Below are 15,830 nucleotides of genomic sequence, written 5' to 3' on the forward strand. Positions count from 1 at the left end.
TTGCGAGTGCGTCTTTCGTTGTCTTTAATGTGGCGATGTAATCCCCGCTTTCTCTTGGTAGGATTGTGTTTTTGAGTGTTCAACATGTGTTCCACATTACATTGAAATCCCCGTTATCCCTGAGTACGTGCGTGTCTTTCAATGTTTATAATGTGCAGGGGCGGACGAGGGGGGGGTTTCTGGGGTTTCCGGAAACCCCCCCCAGCCAAAAAATAACAATATTTTTGTGGGTTTTTTTGGGTTGAGTTTCAATTTTTGGGGTATTAATCTAAATCAGTGACAAAATCTGCTGCCTGAAACTGGTAATGATCATCCTCAGAATGCACCAGATTGCACCATTTTGCATCCTTTTTTTCTAAATTTTCCCGGGGGGGCATGCCCCCGGACCTCCCTAGCAAGCTCGGCGCTTCGCGCCGTCGGCTCGGCGCTTCGCACCCATATCTTCACAATATACTTTTGGAACCCCCCCCCCCCCCCATAAAATGAACTGATCCGCCCCTGATGTGTCACACATCGATGTAATTCCCGCTTTCACCTGTTAAGAGTGTGTCTTTCAGTGTCCAGCATGTGTCACACATCAGTGAAATCTCCCCCTCCTCTGGGTACGAGTGTGTCGTTCAGTGTCCAGCATGTGTCACACATCAGTGAAATCTCCCCCTTCTCTGGGTAGGAGTGTGTCGTTCAGTGTCCAGCATGTGTCACACATCAGTGAAATCTCCCCCTCCTCTGGGTACGAGTGTGTCGTTCAGTGTCCAGCATGTGTCACACATCAGTGAAATCTCCCCCTCCTCTGGGTACGAGTGTGTCGTTCAGTGTCCAGCATGTGTCACACATCAGTGAAATCTCCCCCTCCTCTGGGTACGAGTGTGTCGTTCAGTGTCCAGCATGTGTCACACATCAGTGAAATCTCCCCCTCCTCTGGGTACGAGTGTGTCGTTCAGTGTCCAGCATGTGTCACACATCAGTGAAATCTCCCCCTCCTCTGGGTACGAGTGTGTCGTTCAGTGTCCTAAACTTGCTGCACATCATTCAAATAAACTCTATCTCTGAATACAGGTACAGTTGAACCTACCCTGGCGACCACCTCTCAACAACGACCACTTGCCCACAACGACCACACTAAAAGATCTTTAATAAGTTCTTTTCAACATAATTCACCTTTCCGTAGCGACCACCTGTCTACTGAAATAACAACCACTTTTGGTAGGTCCCATGATTGGTCGTAGTTATAGACAGGTTCTACTGTAGATCTGTCAATGTCCGAAACTTGTCACACTTCAGTACAGTCCAGTTGGTGACAACATCTGTCCAGTTATTTCTCCCTTGGCATCCAGGACGGACAGTTGTTCGGGCAGACGAAGGTCCTCCGCATGCCACGTGTCCAGGAGATGCGCGCGCAGCCCCTCCCCTGTCGCTGCGTGGAAGTAATGTTCCCCTGGTTCTTTCCAGTTAATAGCTAAGGCTTTGCCCTCTGGTAAATTGGGGTACACCGTGTAAAGTTTGCGCTGCAACGACAATTATGAAAACCATTAAGTAAGTTCTAGATTGTCACGAAAGATCTATTAAGAGACAAATCCTACGGGGGGAAATCAGCGTTCTGTGGGCTTTGAAAAGTTCAAAAACCATCACAAACAACGTAAAACGTACTTATCATAACCACACGCACACTGCACACACCTCTCCCTCTCTTTCTCTCTCACACACATGCTTACACACAGTCACATACGCAAAGACACACACGCACAGACAGACAGACAGACAGACAGACCGACACACACACACACACCATCACCAACAGCCCCACAATCTCTCTCTCTCTCTCTCTCGAATACAAGAACACGATTTACGCCTGCCTCATCAACGTCAAGGCTGTGATGCCTGACCCCCCCCCCCCCCTCCCCCCGCCCCATTCTGATCATCATCGCTCCACGGCTATCGCCAGTTATCTCTCTGACCGGACGCTAAAGTCCTACGCGAATCTATCAAAACAAGAATACAGAGTTATCTCCCATATGTAGTTCGCGAGCAGTGTTCGCGAGACGAAAATGATTGCAGATTGGCCGACTTAGATAGTGATCTCCGTTCTGTTCTTCACAGTTATGATAAAGACATCGTTCTAAGGTCAAAACAAGTCGAAATTTTGGGACTGCTGCCGGAAGGAGACCGTAATATATGGTTGCATCACTGTCAGAAAAAATCGTCTGCTCCAGCGAGCGCCGAAACCAAACGGTTGATTCTTTCTTTCTTTCTTTATTTGGTGTTTAACGTCGTTTTCAACCGCGAAGGGTTATATCGCGACGGGGAAAGGGGGGGGGGGGGGGAGTTGGGATAGAGCCACTTGTTAATTGTTTCTTGTTCACAAAAGCACTAATCAAAAAATTGCTCCAGGGGCTTGCAACGTAGTACAATATATTACCTTACTGGGAGAATGCAAGTTTCCAGTACAAAGGACTTAACATTTCTTACATACTGCTTGACTAAAATCTTTACAAACATTGACTATATTCTATACAAGAAACACTTAACAAGGGTAAAAGGAGAAACAGAATCCGTTAGTCGCCTCTTACGACATGCTGGGGAGCATCGGGTAAATTCTTCCCCCTAACCCGCGGGGGAAACGGTTGATTATCACGTGACACTTTTGCCATATTTAGAGTTGTTTGCACAGTAAATACAGCCGCGAAAAATAGCTCGCTTGAAACTGTCTTACATATCAATTCCTTTGTAATTTAAAAATTACACAACACCATGAAAAATCATTATCGACGATCACGAATCTGCTTATATCCATAACACATTACGAAAAGATCTAAATATGTAAACAATCGATTTCCTCTCCAGAGAAGGAAAACCAAGGCATCCTGTCAGGGATAGAATGAGCCGAACTCATTTTGACCTGAGGTCAGGATGCCCCCCGCCCCCGGCCTCCTCCAACCCATACCAAGCCCCCCCCCCTCCTCCATCAACTGACCGTGTTAGCGTGAGCAATTAGCCACATGGTCCACATAGACTCGGCGCGTACCGCCTTGTGAAGGTCCAGGTACCACAGTGACAGCTTCAGGCACAACCCCCCCCCCCTTCCTCTCAACCCCGACTCCCCCCCCCCCCCACCATCAACTGACCGTGTAAGCGTGAGCGATGTGCCACATGGTCCACATAGACTCGGCGCGCCCCGCCTTGTGAAGGTCCAGGTACCACTGTGACGGCTTCAGGCCAGATACGAAAGGGATGATGGACTGCAGCGTCGTGGACTGCAGCGTCGTGGACTGGTTGTACCACCTGAGCATTGTACCACCATCAATCAGACAAATACAGCAAATTCATATATTTGGAACAATATGGAGATACATTCTGTGCTGAAATAACAGATATGTAAAGAAAAGAAGAAATACAAACAAAAAACTAACTTGTGTTGGACGCCTTCCCGCCTCAACGCCGCAGAACTGTTCCGGAGTTTACACGACATGGGCTGAGAGCATCTTGGCACTTGGACACATACACAAGATCAACGTCAGAGCCTGGTTGTTTTCTGTGCATGGTGGACACATACACAAGATCAACGTCAGAGTCTGGTTGTTTTCTGTGCATGGGGGACACATACACAAGATCAACGTCAGAGCCTGGTTGTTTTCTGTGCATGGTGGACACATACACAAGATCAACGTCAGAGCCTGGTTGTTTTCTGTGCATGGTGGACACATACACAAGATCAACGTCACAGCCTGGTTGTTTTCTGTGCATGGTGGACACATACACAAGATCAACGTCACAGCCTGGTTGTTTTCTGTGCATGGTGGACACATACACAAGATCGTGACGTCAGAGTCTGGTTGTTTTCTGTGCATGGTGGACACATACACAAGATCAACGTCAGAGTCTGGTTGTTTTCTGTGCATGGTGGACACATACACAAGATCAACGTCAGAGTCTGGTTGTTTTCTGTGCATGGTGGACACATACACAAGATCGTGACGTCAGAGTCTGGTTGTTTTCTGTGCATGGTGGACACATACACAAGATCAACGTCAGAGTCTGGTTGTTTTCTGTGCATGGTGGACACATACACAAGATCAACGTCAGAGTCTGGTTGTTTTCTGTGCATGGTGGACACATACACAAGATCGTGACGTCAGAGCCTGGTTGTTTTCTGTGCATGGTGGACACATACACAAGATCAACGTCAGAGTCTGGTTGTTTTCTGTGCATGGTGGACACATACACAAGATCAACGTCACAGCCTGGTTGTTTTCTGTGCATGGTGGACACATACACAAGATCAACGTCACAGCCTGGTTGTTTTCTGTGCATGGTGGACACATACACAAGATCAACGTCAGAGCCTGGTTGTTTTCTGTGCATGGTGGACACATACACAAGATCGTGACGTCAGAGTCTGGTTGTTTTCTGTGCATGGTGGACACATACACAAGATCGTGACGTCAGAGTCTGGTTGTTTTCTGTGCATGGTGGACACATACACAAGATCGTGACGTCAGAGTCTGGTTGTTTTCTGTGCATGGTGGACACATACACAAGATCGTGACGTCAGAGCCTGGTTGTTTTCTGTGCATGGTGGACACATACACAAGATCGTGACGTCAGAGCCTGGTTGTTTTCTGTGCATGGTGGACACATACACAAGATCGTGACGTCAGAGCCTGGTTGTTTTCTGTGCATGGTGGACACATACACAAGATCGTGACGTCAGAGCCTGGTTGTTTTCTGTGCATGGTGGACACATACACAAGATCGTGACGTCAGAGTCTGGTTGTTTTCTGTGCATGGGGGACACATACACAAGATCAACGTCAGAGCCTGGTTGTTTTCTGTGCATGGTGGACACATACACAAGATCAACGTCAGAGTCTGGTTGTTTTCTGTGCATGGTGGACACATACACAAGATCAACGTCAGAGCCTGGTTGTTTTCTGTGCATGGTGGACACATACACAAGATCAACGTCAGAGCCTGGTTGTTTTCTGTGCATGGTGGACACATACACAAGATCAACGTCAGAGCCTGGTTGTTTTCTGTGCATGGTGGACACATACACAAGATCAACGTCAGAGCCTGGTTGTTTTCTGTGCATGGTGGACACATACACAAGATCAACGTCAGAGTCTGGTTGTTTTCTGTGCATGGGGGACACATACACAAGATCAACGTCAGAGTCTGGTTGTTTTCTGTGCATGGTGGACACATACACAAGATCAACGTCAGAGCCTGGTTGTTTTCTGTGCATGGTGGACACATACACAAGATCAACGTCAGAGCCTGGTTGTTTTCTGTGCATGGTGGACACATACACAAGATCAACGTCAGAGCCTGGTTGTTTTCTGTGCATGGTGGACACATACACAAGATCAACGTCAGAGCCTGGTTGTTTTCTGTGCATGGTGGACACATACACAAGATCAACGTCAGAGTCTGGTTGTTTTCTGTGCATGGTGGACACATACACAAGATCGTGACGTCAGAGCCTGGTTGTTTTCTGTGCATGGTGGACACATACACAAGATCAACGTCAGAGCCTGGTTGTTTTCTGTGCATGGTGGACACATACACAAGATCGTGACGTCAGAGTCTGGTTGTTTTCTGTGCATGGGGGACACATACACAAGATCGTGACGTCAGAGCCTGGTTGTTTTCTGTGCATGGTGGACACATACACAAGATCGTGACGTCAGAGTCTGGTTGTTTTCTGTGCATGGTGGACACATACACAAGATCGTGACGTCAGAGTCTGGTTGTTTTCTGTGCATGGTGGACACATACACAAGATCAACGTCAGAGCCTGGTTGTTTTCTGTGCATGGTGGACACATACACAAGATCAACGTCAGAGCCTGGTTGTTTTCTGTGCATGGTGGACACATACACAAGATCGTGACGTCAGAGCCTGGTTGTTTTCTGTGCATGGGGGACACATACACAAGATCGTGACGTCAGAGCCTGGTTGTTTTCTGTGCATGGTGGACACATACACAAGATCAACGTCAGAGCCTGGTTGTTTTCTGTGCATGGTGGACACATACACAAGATCGTGACGTCAGAGTCTGGTTGTTTTCTGTGCATGGTGGACACATACACAAGATCGTGACGTCAGAGCCTGGTTGTTTTCTGTGCATGGTGGACACATACACAAGATCGTGACGTCAGAGCCTGGTTGTTTTCTGTGCATGGTGGACACATACACAAGATCGTGACGTCAGAGTCTGGTTGTTTTCTGTGCATGGGGGACACATACACAAGATCAACGTCAGAGCCTGGTTGTTTTCTGTGCATGGTGGACATTTCTTAGCAGAATGTTGTTGATTACAGTCAGAATATCAATTGACCATAAACGTCCCACGCCAGGCAAAAAAGCAGCCAGGCTGTTGATGTTCGGCACGTGTCAAAGGGGAAGGATGCTCTCATTACACGTAAAAGCATTGGACGGATCTTCAGTGGTGAACATGCTGGTTAAGACAGGAAGGATGCTCTCATTACACGTAAAAGCATTGGACGGATCTTTAGTGGTGTACATGCTGGTTAAGACAGGAAGGAATGCATCTTTTATACAGATGGTACACCCCCCCTACCCCCTCCCGCCATCCTTTTTTCCAAAACGACTTTATCTAAAGTCAGGGTAACACCCAGGAGCAGGCCCCGAATGGTTTACCGTGGGCGTAAAACATTACTTACCTTCATGCTGCTATGCTAAGTAACAATTAATGTCCCCAGTACTAGTGACTATTTGGACATGAGGTCTTAAGACGCTATAACGCTTTTCAGCACTAACGGAGTGGGCTAGCTTATAAACGCTTAGCAACTGACCTGAGAAAGTCTCTCCAAGCTCCCACGTTGGGCGAGAAGCCCCAGGACCCCAGGACAGGGTAGAGGAAGACGATCTCCCCGGGAGGCCCAGTCAGTGAGGCTTTTAATACACCCGTGGCGTGGCGAATGGACTCAGCTTGCAGGGTGTACCCGTTAATTCCCGGGTAGCTGCCGTATTTCTTGTGCACCAGTCTTAGCCAGCTGGGTACAGACATGTACACTCTGGTTATTTCATGGACGGAGAGAGAGAGAGAGAGAGAGAGAGAGAGAGAGAGAGAGAGAGACACACACACACACACACACACACACACACACACACACACACACACACACACACACACACACAAACAAAAACCACACAGAAGAAAAAATACAGACAGACAGAGACAGGCTAACCGAAACAGGAAGGGTAGGAGACAGGAGGAGGTGAAGCGTGACACAATGAAAACATGCACGATGCCAAGTTAACCGCACAGTTGGACACACTTTCACCGACAGAGTAAAACGCCCAATTTCAAAGCCTTGACTTTGCGGTGGCTGAGTAAAGCTTCAACAAACTAGGAAAAACACCAAGACACAATTTACATGGAACACACTCGAACAGAACTAGTATCACGCTTAATTCCTGAATCAATAACACACAGATTATATTAACCTACATACGCAAACACTGTCAAGCAATCACTAAAACGCAAAGACAGACTTTTAGTTTAGAATAATGTACTTACCGCGCAAAGTACGGGGAAACGGTGATATCGTCTTCAACGAACACGGCGATCTCTGACGAGTTCTCACGTGGTACACGCCAGGTGCCCAGCCATTGGCCCAGGACGCCCACGTGACGGGGCTGAACATGCACGCGCACGGGGCCATGGTTGAAACGGAAAGAGTTGGCAACAAGGAAGGTCTCCTTGTGAACTTTCCCATCCTTCCCGCGGTCAATGTAGATTTCAACCTCCACTTTTTCCCCGTCGTATTCGGCGTTGTTGATGGAGTCCAAGCACCTCCGGAGCGAACGGTCGCGCTTGTACGTCAGAATCAGGATTCTCATCAGTGCTCGGGATGATGACGTGGAACCGGTTTCGTGGTGCTTTCCATCGTTTCCGGTTTCAGGTTCAACCAATTTGCCAGAATTATCACCGTGAACGCTCTTTCTTCCGTGATCGCCGGGTTCGCTCTCCATGCCGCGTGGTCGTAGGCCTCCGCGCTCCATGCCGCGTTCTCGCAGGCCTCCGACATCAAAATAGTGTTGGTGTGTTGCGGCGAGGTGGTCGCGGTGCGTGTTGTGCTGGTAGTCGGTGAACATGAGAAAGAGGTAGACCACGCCGATGATGGCTGTGGAGGCCATAAAATGGCGTGCAGATCTAAGCACCATTGTGGACGCACTGCATGCGGGTGACTGGAGGAACTTGCTGAGAAAGAAAGGAGAAGCTCTGACGGTCTTTGAAGGAACAGAAAGACAAGTCAACATTGGACAAAACTTATTTTCAAATAATGAACACACACGCAGTTCATAACTTGTTCGTATTCCTTGCATTGCGGATTATGTCTATAGTCCTATCCTTTTCTTACATCTTGTTAATTTCAAGGACAGATTGTAAGAAAAAGTCAAGCCTTAAATCTTATCTTATCCTTGTAAACATAGGAACAATAGGCTGCAGGAGAGAAGAACAAGAACATTGACAACTGTACTCACCAGAAACAAGGACAATAAACCGGTCCGTTTTCGGTTTTGTATTGTCCATGTTTCTGGTGAGCACATGTTCATTGTTATCTTGTTCTTATCCTTGTAACATAAAAGTGTGGCTCAGTTCCGTTCACACCCACAATTTTATATTCATGTACAGAACTGCTGTACCAAGGGACGTTAGTTAGAATGTCATCATCGTGTCGTCACCGTCTGTTACCTCCATAGCCAAATAAATGAAGCACTGAATATATGTCGGATAAAAGAAGGTTAGTACACGTCAGAGAGAAATAAAGAAAGAGAGAGAGAGAGAGAGAGAGAGAGAGAGAGAGAGAGAGAGAGAGAGAGAGAGAGAGAGAGAGAGAGAGAGAGAGAGAGAGAGAGAGAGAGAGAGAATTGAATTGAATTGAATTGAATTGAACTTTATTTAACAAGGATTAAGATTTAAGGCTACGCCTTTTCTTACAATCTGTCCTTGGGACGCACAGACACACAATGATAAAATTGAAAAATTAAAAATTAAAAAGTTAAAAAGTCAGAAAACTTCAGCACGTGATGATAAAGATGACGATGATGATGATGATGATGATGATGATGATGATGATGATGATGAAGATGAGGCATGAAGAGCATACATATGTGGTTATTCATAAAATCAAATGCATACTATGCAAGTAATTATAAGTACAAGCTGGTAGCAATCGAACATGTAGCAATAGTACAATAAAAATATGTTCAGAATATACAATGCACAGCGATGGACACATACACAAGAGAGAGAGAGAGAGAGAGAGAGAGAGAGAGAGAGAGAGAGAGAGAGAGAGAGAGAGAGAGAGAGAGAGAGAGAGAGAGAACTCAGAACTCAGAACTTTATTACATAAGGATAAAGGTTTTAGGCTTAGCCTAATCTTCCAACCTGTCCTTGGAACATATACAAAGAATAATTGTAAACAGAGAGAGAGAGAGAGAGAGAGAGAGAGAGAGAGAGAGAGAGAGAGAGAGAGAGAGAGAGAGAGAGAGAGAGAGAGAGAGAGAGAGAGAGAGAGAGAGAGAGAGAGAGAGCAATACAAATTAGCTTCTTTTCAACCAGCCCTCGCCCAGAGAGGGACTACTCTAATCGTATATACATATATCTATATATACACATGTAAATCATTTACAAAAGATAAACATAAAAGTAAAAATTTTAAAAAAGGCAGAAAAACAATTTACAGGACAATGTACACATTACAGACTTTACACGAATTCTTACGTCATGTTCACAATTGGGAATTTACGGAACATGTTTAAACAAAATTAGAATGTGTTATCAAACTGAGTGTTAACATGATGAAACACTGATGCTATATTAGTATATGGACAAATATGTTCAACATGAAAATAAATCAAAAACGAAGTCTTCCATCACTGTGACTTTTCGTAATATGACATTAAATGTAATGAGGTGTTTTTTGAAAGTATTGAGACTCGTTGGGACTCGAACTGTTTCCGGGAGAGAATTCCACAAAACGCTGCCAGAATAAGCTAAACTTGATTTGAAGAGATCTATCCGTGGAATGGGGACATTGAATTTTCCGTTTGGTTTTAAATGTTGTAATGAAAGCACGTGGTGCACGGCCTAAATTATGTGTAATTTTTGTTGAAACACAAAACTGTATCAACTTGTCCAGATTATTCTGTTTTGATCTAGCAGTTGTAATTATTTTTTCAACAATAGAAGTAAAATGAATGTTTAGAATGAGATCATCAGCAGGTACATCAATGACAGAAGATTTTTATGGTTTCTTTACGTGTTAACTGGTTGATCACTTTCCAGATGGCTTTTGAGTTTTGTTTCGAATTTGATGCAGCGAGGTCACGGTAATGTTTTTGCGAGCAGCACGTTTAATGGATGTTACTCTGCTTTCTGTACTCTTCTTCTTTGCCATTACGTTTAAGAAAATCGCAGTAATTAATCGCACGTTGAATGTCGTCTGTAAGCCATTTTGATTTTGGGTGTTGCTGCACACGAGAGGTTCTGAAGGGTGCATGTTTATCATAGACTTTTATAAACAAGTTGTACCATAATTCAAATGCTTTATCGATTATATGATTATAACTTACTGAAAAATCTGTACAACTTAAATCAGAAAGGAATGATTCTTTATCAAGTTTTGAAAATAACCTATGTTATAAATGTATGCTTTCGTTTGGGGATTCTAACCCCTTTTTCGGACCATGTGAGGCACACTGGAAAGTGATCACTACAACCAATACTTAGAACTGAGGTTTCAATAATGTTAGCTCGGGTTGACACACAGATATGGTCTATAAGCGTAGATGAGGTAGCTGTAACTCTTGTTGGAATCGTTACTAATTGTTGTAAATAATGAAAGGATAACTTTTTCATCCCGCAGCACTTGTTGGGTTTTAGTAGATCAAGATTAAAATCACCCAAAAGTATACACACACACTCATGACTAAACACGCCAGTGTCAGTACACTGGTTGAGGTTGTTGGTTATGCATGTGGTAATTCCACAGTGCAGGATGCCAAGGTGGAGACATCATGGGTGGTGGATAAGGGCGGTACAGAGGGGCCGTTGCGTGCACCCCGTTAGCTTGCAGCGGCGAAATCACGGGGTGCGCGCGGCCGGGGAAGGCAGCCATCCGTGGAGGAGGAGGGGGGACCAGGCAGGGTCAGCATACACAGCATCGGCGTGGCGGACAGCTGAGGTGGCAGAGTGTAGACTGTCGGGGCAGCAGAGCGTGGCCGATGATACTCGGGTAGCTGCTGCATCGTGGGGTCGTCTCGCCGCTCAACACTGACGTTGTGCTGAAGACTGGGCGCTAACGGCACGGAGATGGTGGTTGAAGTGTGGTGGGGGTGGTTGAGAGGGTGATGGGGGTGGCTGAGAGGGTGATGGGGGTGGCTGGTGGGTTGGCGACCGTGACCAGCCCGGGTGTGGTCACGATTCAACAGTGGATATTCCCCCGGGGACAGGGCGCTCGTGTTCATTGCCCCTCATTGTGTGATGCGTCTGGCGTTTGATTTGATCGCCATTGCGTGATTGTAGATTCCAGTCATTACCCCGGCCAAACAGATTTTCGGCAATTTTCCTTTGGGGCTGGGATGGATCCCGTCTTTGTATAGGTGCTAGACGTGGAACTCCGCTCTCTGTTGTGAAGATATTGTCATGCGAGACAAGTCTACCACACACTTTGTGTAGCGCATGGTTAGAGAGGCGTATGTTCGCATTGAGGGGTGACCGGCCTTTAGAAGGAGGGAGGGATGGGGTAGGGGGTTGGAAGGATTCTCAACAAGCTCAAACCAAGTGCCAAGAAAAGGCACTGGGGTGGAATGCACTGATTGAAGAACAGAATCTTGAAATTGAGAATCAGTTGTTAGGGTGTTGTCAGCGAGTGTGGTCGTGCTGATCAGTAAATGAAGGATGTACAACTCTGTTTCCCTCCATCCAGGCACTTGAATACCTTGAGCCATAAGAGTTCCGGTTTGAGTCTTGTGTTTGAAGTATAGTGTCACCGTTATCAGCTTTACCCCATCCTCAAGTCTGAGGGCAGTCCTGGCGACGGATGGCGGGGGTAGGATGCTGTGTCGATTGTTCAGAAGAGTGGCATAGCGACACAGCAGAACCAAAAAACAAGAAAGGTAGGTTGTTGGAACGTTTGTTATTGACAAAACAATACATTCACACAGATATTTCGACCCAAACAGACAAAAAAATATTCTATTTACCTATAGAACATATTCTTTCGACGCTGACGTCATTCCCTTTCTACGTCATTCCCTTTCTATGTCATAATTTTGGATTTGACACAGCAGAACATTCCGCATTGAGCACCGATGGTGGGTCTTTTGAATCTTGTCCAAAGTGTCTGTCATTTTTGTAGGATGCAGGTCGGAAGGACAAGTAGAGCTGGATGTGGGGGGCGTAGCATTGCCAGATGTGTTGCCATGAGTAGGTAAGGGGTCTGTCAGTTTTTATGTTGGGAGTTTCCAGCAGTGGTGTGAACTTGAAGTCCATAGAATCGTCAATAGAATCGGAGCTTGATGGGATGGCCGCCACGGACTTCCTGTGCTGGTTTCCCACCGGCCTTTGCGCGCGCGTGCGTGTGCGTGTGTGTGTGCGTGTTTGTGTGTGTGTCCCAAGGACACATTGTAAGAAAAGGCCCAGCCTTAAATATTCATCCTTGTAAGGCCAAAAAAAAAATAGGTGTGGTTACGGTAACATAGCCAAAAAAAAATAGGGTAGGTAGGTAGGCAATCACTTTTTTTTTTTTAAACTTTTTTTTCTAATGTGTACAAATTAAACCTACCGTACTTTCCGGGTGACAAGGCGCTTTGTTATCTAAGACGCACCCCCTTCTTTTTAACAAAAAATTGTAATCCAGTCACCCATTGGACGCAGGGGGCCAATAGGGCGCACCAAAATGACCCTGTTTTTGCCATGAGAGGTGGTTCCCCTGTCATATTTGAGAGAGGAAACACTTCCTGCATCGGGGTCAGTGACCGGTCAGTGACCAAAGGCATTGTGATAGCTGGGTGGCCTTGTTAAGACACGACCTTCTTCCCAGGGGTCAATGACCCAGTTTTTGCCATGAGAGGTGGTTCCCCTGTCATATCTGAGAGAGGAAACACTTCCTGCATCGGGGTCAGTGACCGGTCAGTGACCGAGTTTAACAGAGTGGAAATCTGTGTGTGCGGCCAGATCAAAGGCAGGGCAGTACCTAGTAGCTGAAACATGCATTATCACAAGTTGTTTGACTGGTACTCAAGCGGTCTCTTTGATTTTTTTCGTATTTCATACACGGATTAGGCGCTTCGTTATACAAGACGCAGGGGTCGAACTCCAGGAAAAAAGTCGCGCCTTATGACCCGGAAAGTACGGTACTTGACAGGGAAATAAGTGTGCGACACGGGCGCTTTCGCTTTCATTGCGTTTTTTGCACTCGGTTGTTTTTTTTTTGTTTTTTTTTGACAAATGTAATAAAAAGTTATAGGATCGGCCCCTAAAAATAGGGTAGGTCGGGTTACCGTAACCACACCTATTTTTTTTTTAGGCCTAAAATAAAGTTTAGTTCAGTTCAGTTATCTTTCTCTCCCTCTCTCTTTCCCCCTATCTCTCTCTCTCTCTCTCTCTCTCTCTCTCTCTCTCTCTCTCTCTCTCCACCCCCCCCTCTCTCTCTCTCTCTCTCTCTCTCTCTCTCTCTCTCACCCCTCTCTCTCTCTCTCTTTCTCGGAACTGCAAATCAACAAATTGACAGACGAAGTCACATTATTTATTTTGTCTCACAAAGAAGCAATCTCTCTCCGACCTCTGGCAGGAGAGAGGTGGCTGGTCGGCTGCTCTACCGTTAGACAACAACAAAAGCTCTTACAGCACAAAAACATAGGTGGTGCTAGCATCAGATGTTTCATACCTGAACCCATCACAGAGGGGGTGATTAAATAAGTCCCCCTCATTTTTTCGGAAGAAGAAATCTTCGCTATGACTTGACTTACTTTGACTTATTCCTGTAGACTCCCTGTGGAGCATAGGGCCGCAAACTCCGCCTGGATGCACCCAAAAGGTCTTTCAGCCGGTCCCAAGCCCGGATAAAGGAGGAGGGTTGGGCGTGGGGTTAGCAACTCCACCCCGCCAAAAAACCAACTTGCTACAGAAACCGCAACCTTCGCTATGAAGATGCTGATTAATGTCCGGACAGAATCGTGACAACTAGTCCAAAAAGGTCGAGAGACCATCAAACAAGTATACAGATTGAAAAACAAAGACAACCAACGCTCAGAAGCCATACAAATCACCTTCAAAACGGCAATTCTGCCAAAATCAATGTCAATTCAGGGAGAAGAGTACTTCATTGAACCGTATGCCTGCCCGGTCCGTCGCTGCAGTCACTGCAATCGCTTCGGACATGGAGCAGTACAATGTAAAGCACCGACCCCCACATGCACCCAGTACCGGGACCGGCACTGCGTAAACTGTGGGGGAGACCATACGGCTGCATACCTCGGCTGTACGGCGTATAGGGTGAGGCTGAAGGCAAATAAGATTCGCGCGGCCTCATACATCCCGTACGCCGAGGCAATGCACAGAGCCAAAAACGAACTAAAGTCAGAACAAATGGAAAAAACCCAAGCCCACTCTCCGCGAGAGTTGGTTGATGACTTCTGGAGAGCGGAGCCCGCCCCCCAGAGTACATCCACCCCCCTGAGGGGCTACGCCAAGGCGGTTAAACACGGCCGCTGCGAAGGACACAAACAACCCCACCCCCCTGAAAAAAACAGTAACGAATGAAAAATGACAAAGCTTGGACAGTTCCGTTCCTCAATTACGGAAAAAGAAAAAGTCTACCCAAGAAGACCTGGTCACTACGGTGGCAGACCAAATATATACCAAAGTAATGCAAAAAATCGAAGCCGATAATGAAAACAAACAAAGGGAAACACGACTCTCACAAGAAAGAGTCCTTGCCAAGACAGTCTTGGACGAAGCTGACAGTCAGAATAAAAAAAAGCTGAATCGTTAGCTGCAACCTCCGGTGAAAAAGAACTTCGCGGGTTTCTGAACCTGTGCCTCGCCGCTATGGTGACGGCCAGACAGAAACAAAGCCCACATGCACTTATCGAATCATTGACAGAAATGTACGCTTTGATTTCTAAAACTGAAGTCACAGCACCAAAACCCAACAAAAATAGAAGATTTTCACTGTTTCTCGCTAGTTTCTTTGTTTTTTTTCATAAACAGGCGTCTGAAACTTATACTTTTGTTGATTCTATCTATTTGTATGACTGCGGGAGTGGATCGTGGTGTGGTTAGTTAGTTAGAAGTAACTATCCGTTCATAATCACCTTATTGTGATATTGAAACGTGACATTCTTGATAGCAGTTTCGTCCAGACTGGACTCCAGCTTTTGCTTTTCTTATTTTTCTCTATCGTCCAAGCCCATAAAATCGAACAAGGCGGATTGCGTTTGGATTTCCCTCTTTCAGATGACTGAGATTGCCCCCCTTGGATCGTTCCGTGTCAAGGCCAGTTACACGGTACTGGCCGTGTGTTCAAGATGCGTTCCATGTAAGCGCCGAAACTGTTAACTGGTTTATTGCCGATCGTTTTGCCCAAGCAACGATTTCGTCACCACTCCTATCACCCGACCCCAACCCCGACCCCTCAGTTCCACTACCCAACTCCCTCCGAAACTTGTCAGTACACAGCAGACGCGCAATGTGCAATGTTGCTTTTGTTAACCTTCATTTAGTCAAGTTTTGACTAAATGTTTCCTGTAGTAGGGGCGACCATCCCCAACCAGGCGCGTTCACAGGTGGCGGA

The 15,830-nt window shown here is 46.2% G+C and overlaps 1 protein-coding gene across 1 annotated transcript; it reads right to left on the bottom strand.

The window, feature by feature from the left end:
- Nucleotides 1-474: 474 nt before the first annotated feature.
- Nucleotides 475-8,223, bottom strand: LOC138970309 (uncharacterized). The gene is made up of 4 exons (XM_070342789.1): nt 7,544-8,223; nt 6,816-7,016; nt 3,123-3,279; nt 475-1,505 (listed from the first exon to the last, which is right to left on the bottom strand). Exons 1-4 carry the CDS (start codon nt 8,188-8,190, stop codon nt 1,278-1,280), a joined length of 1,233 nt encoding a protein of 410 aa, XP_070198890.1. The 5' UTR covers nt 8,191-8,223; the 3' UTR covers nt 475-1,277.
- Nucleotides 8,224-15,830: the final 7,607 nt, after the last annotated feature.

Source organism: Littorina saxatilis, linkage group LG7 (assembly GCF_037325665.1).
Source record: "Littorina saxatilis isolate snail1 linkage group LG7, US_GU_Lsax_2.0, whole genome shotgun sequence".
Taxonomy (NCBI): Eukaryota; Metazoa; Mollusca; class Gastropoda; order Littorinimorpha; family Littorinidae; genus Littorina; species Littorina saxatilis.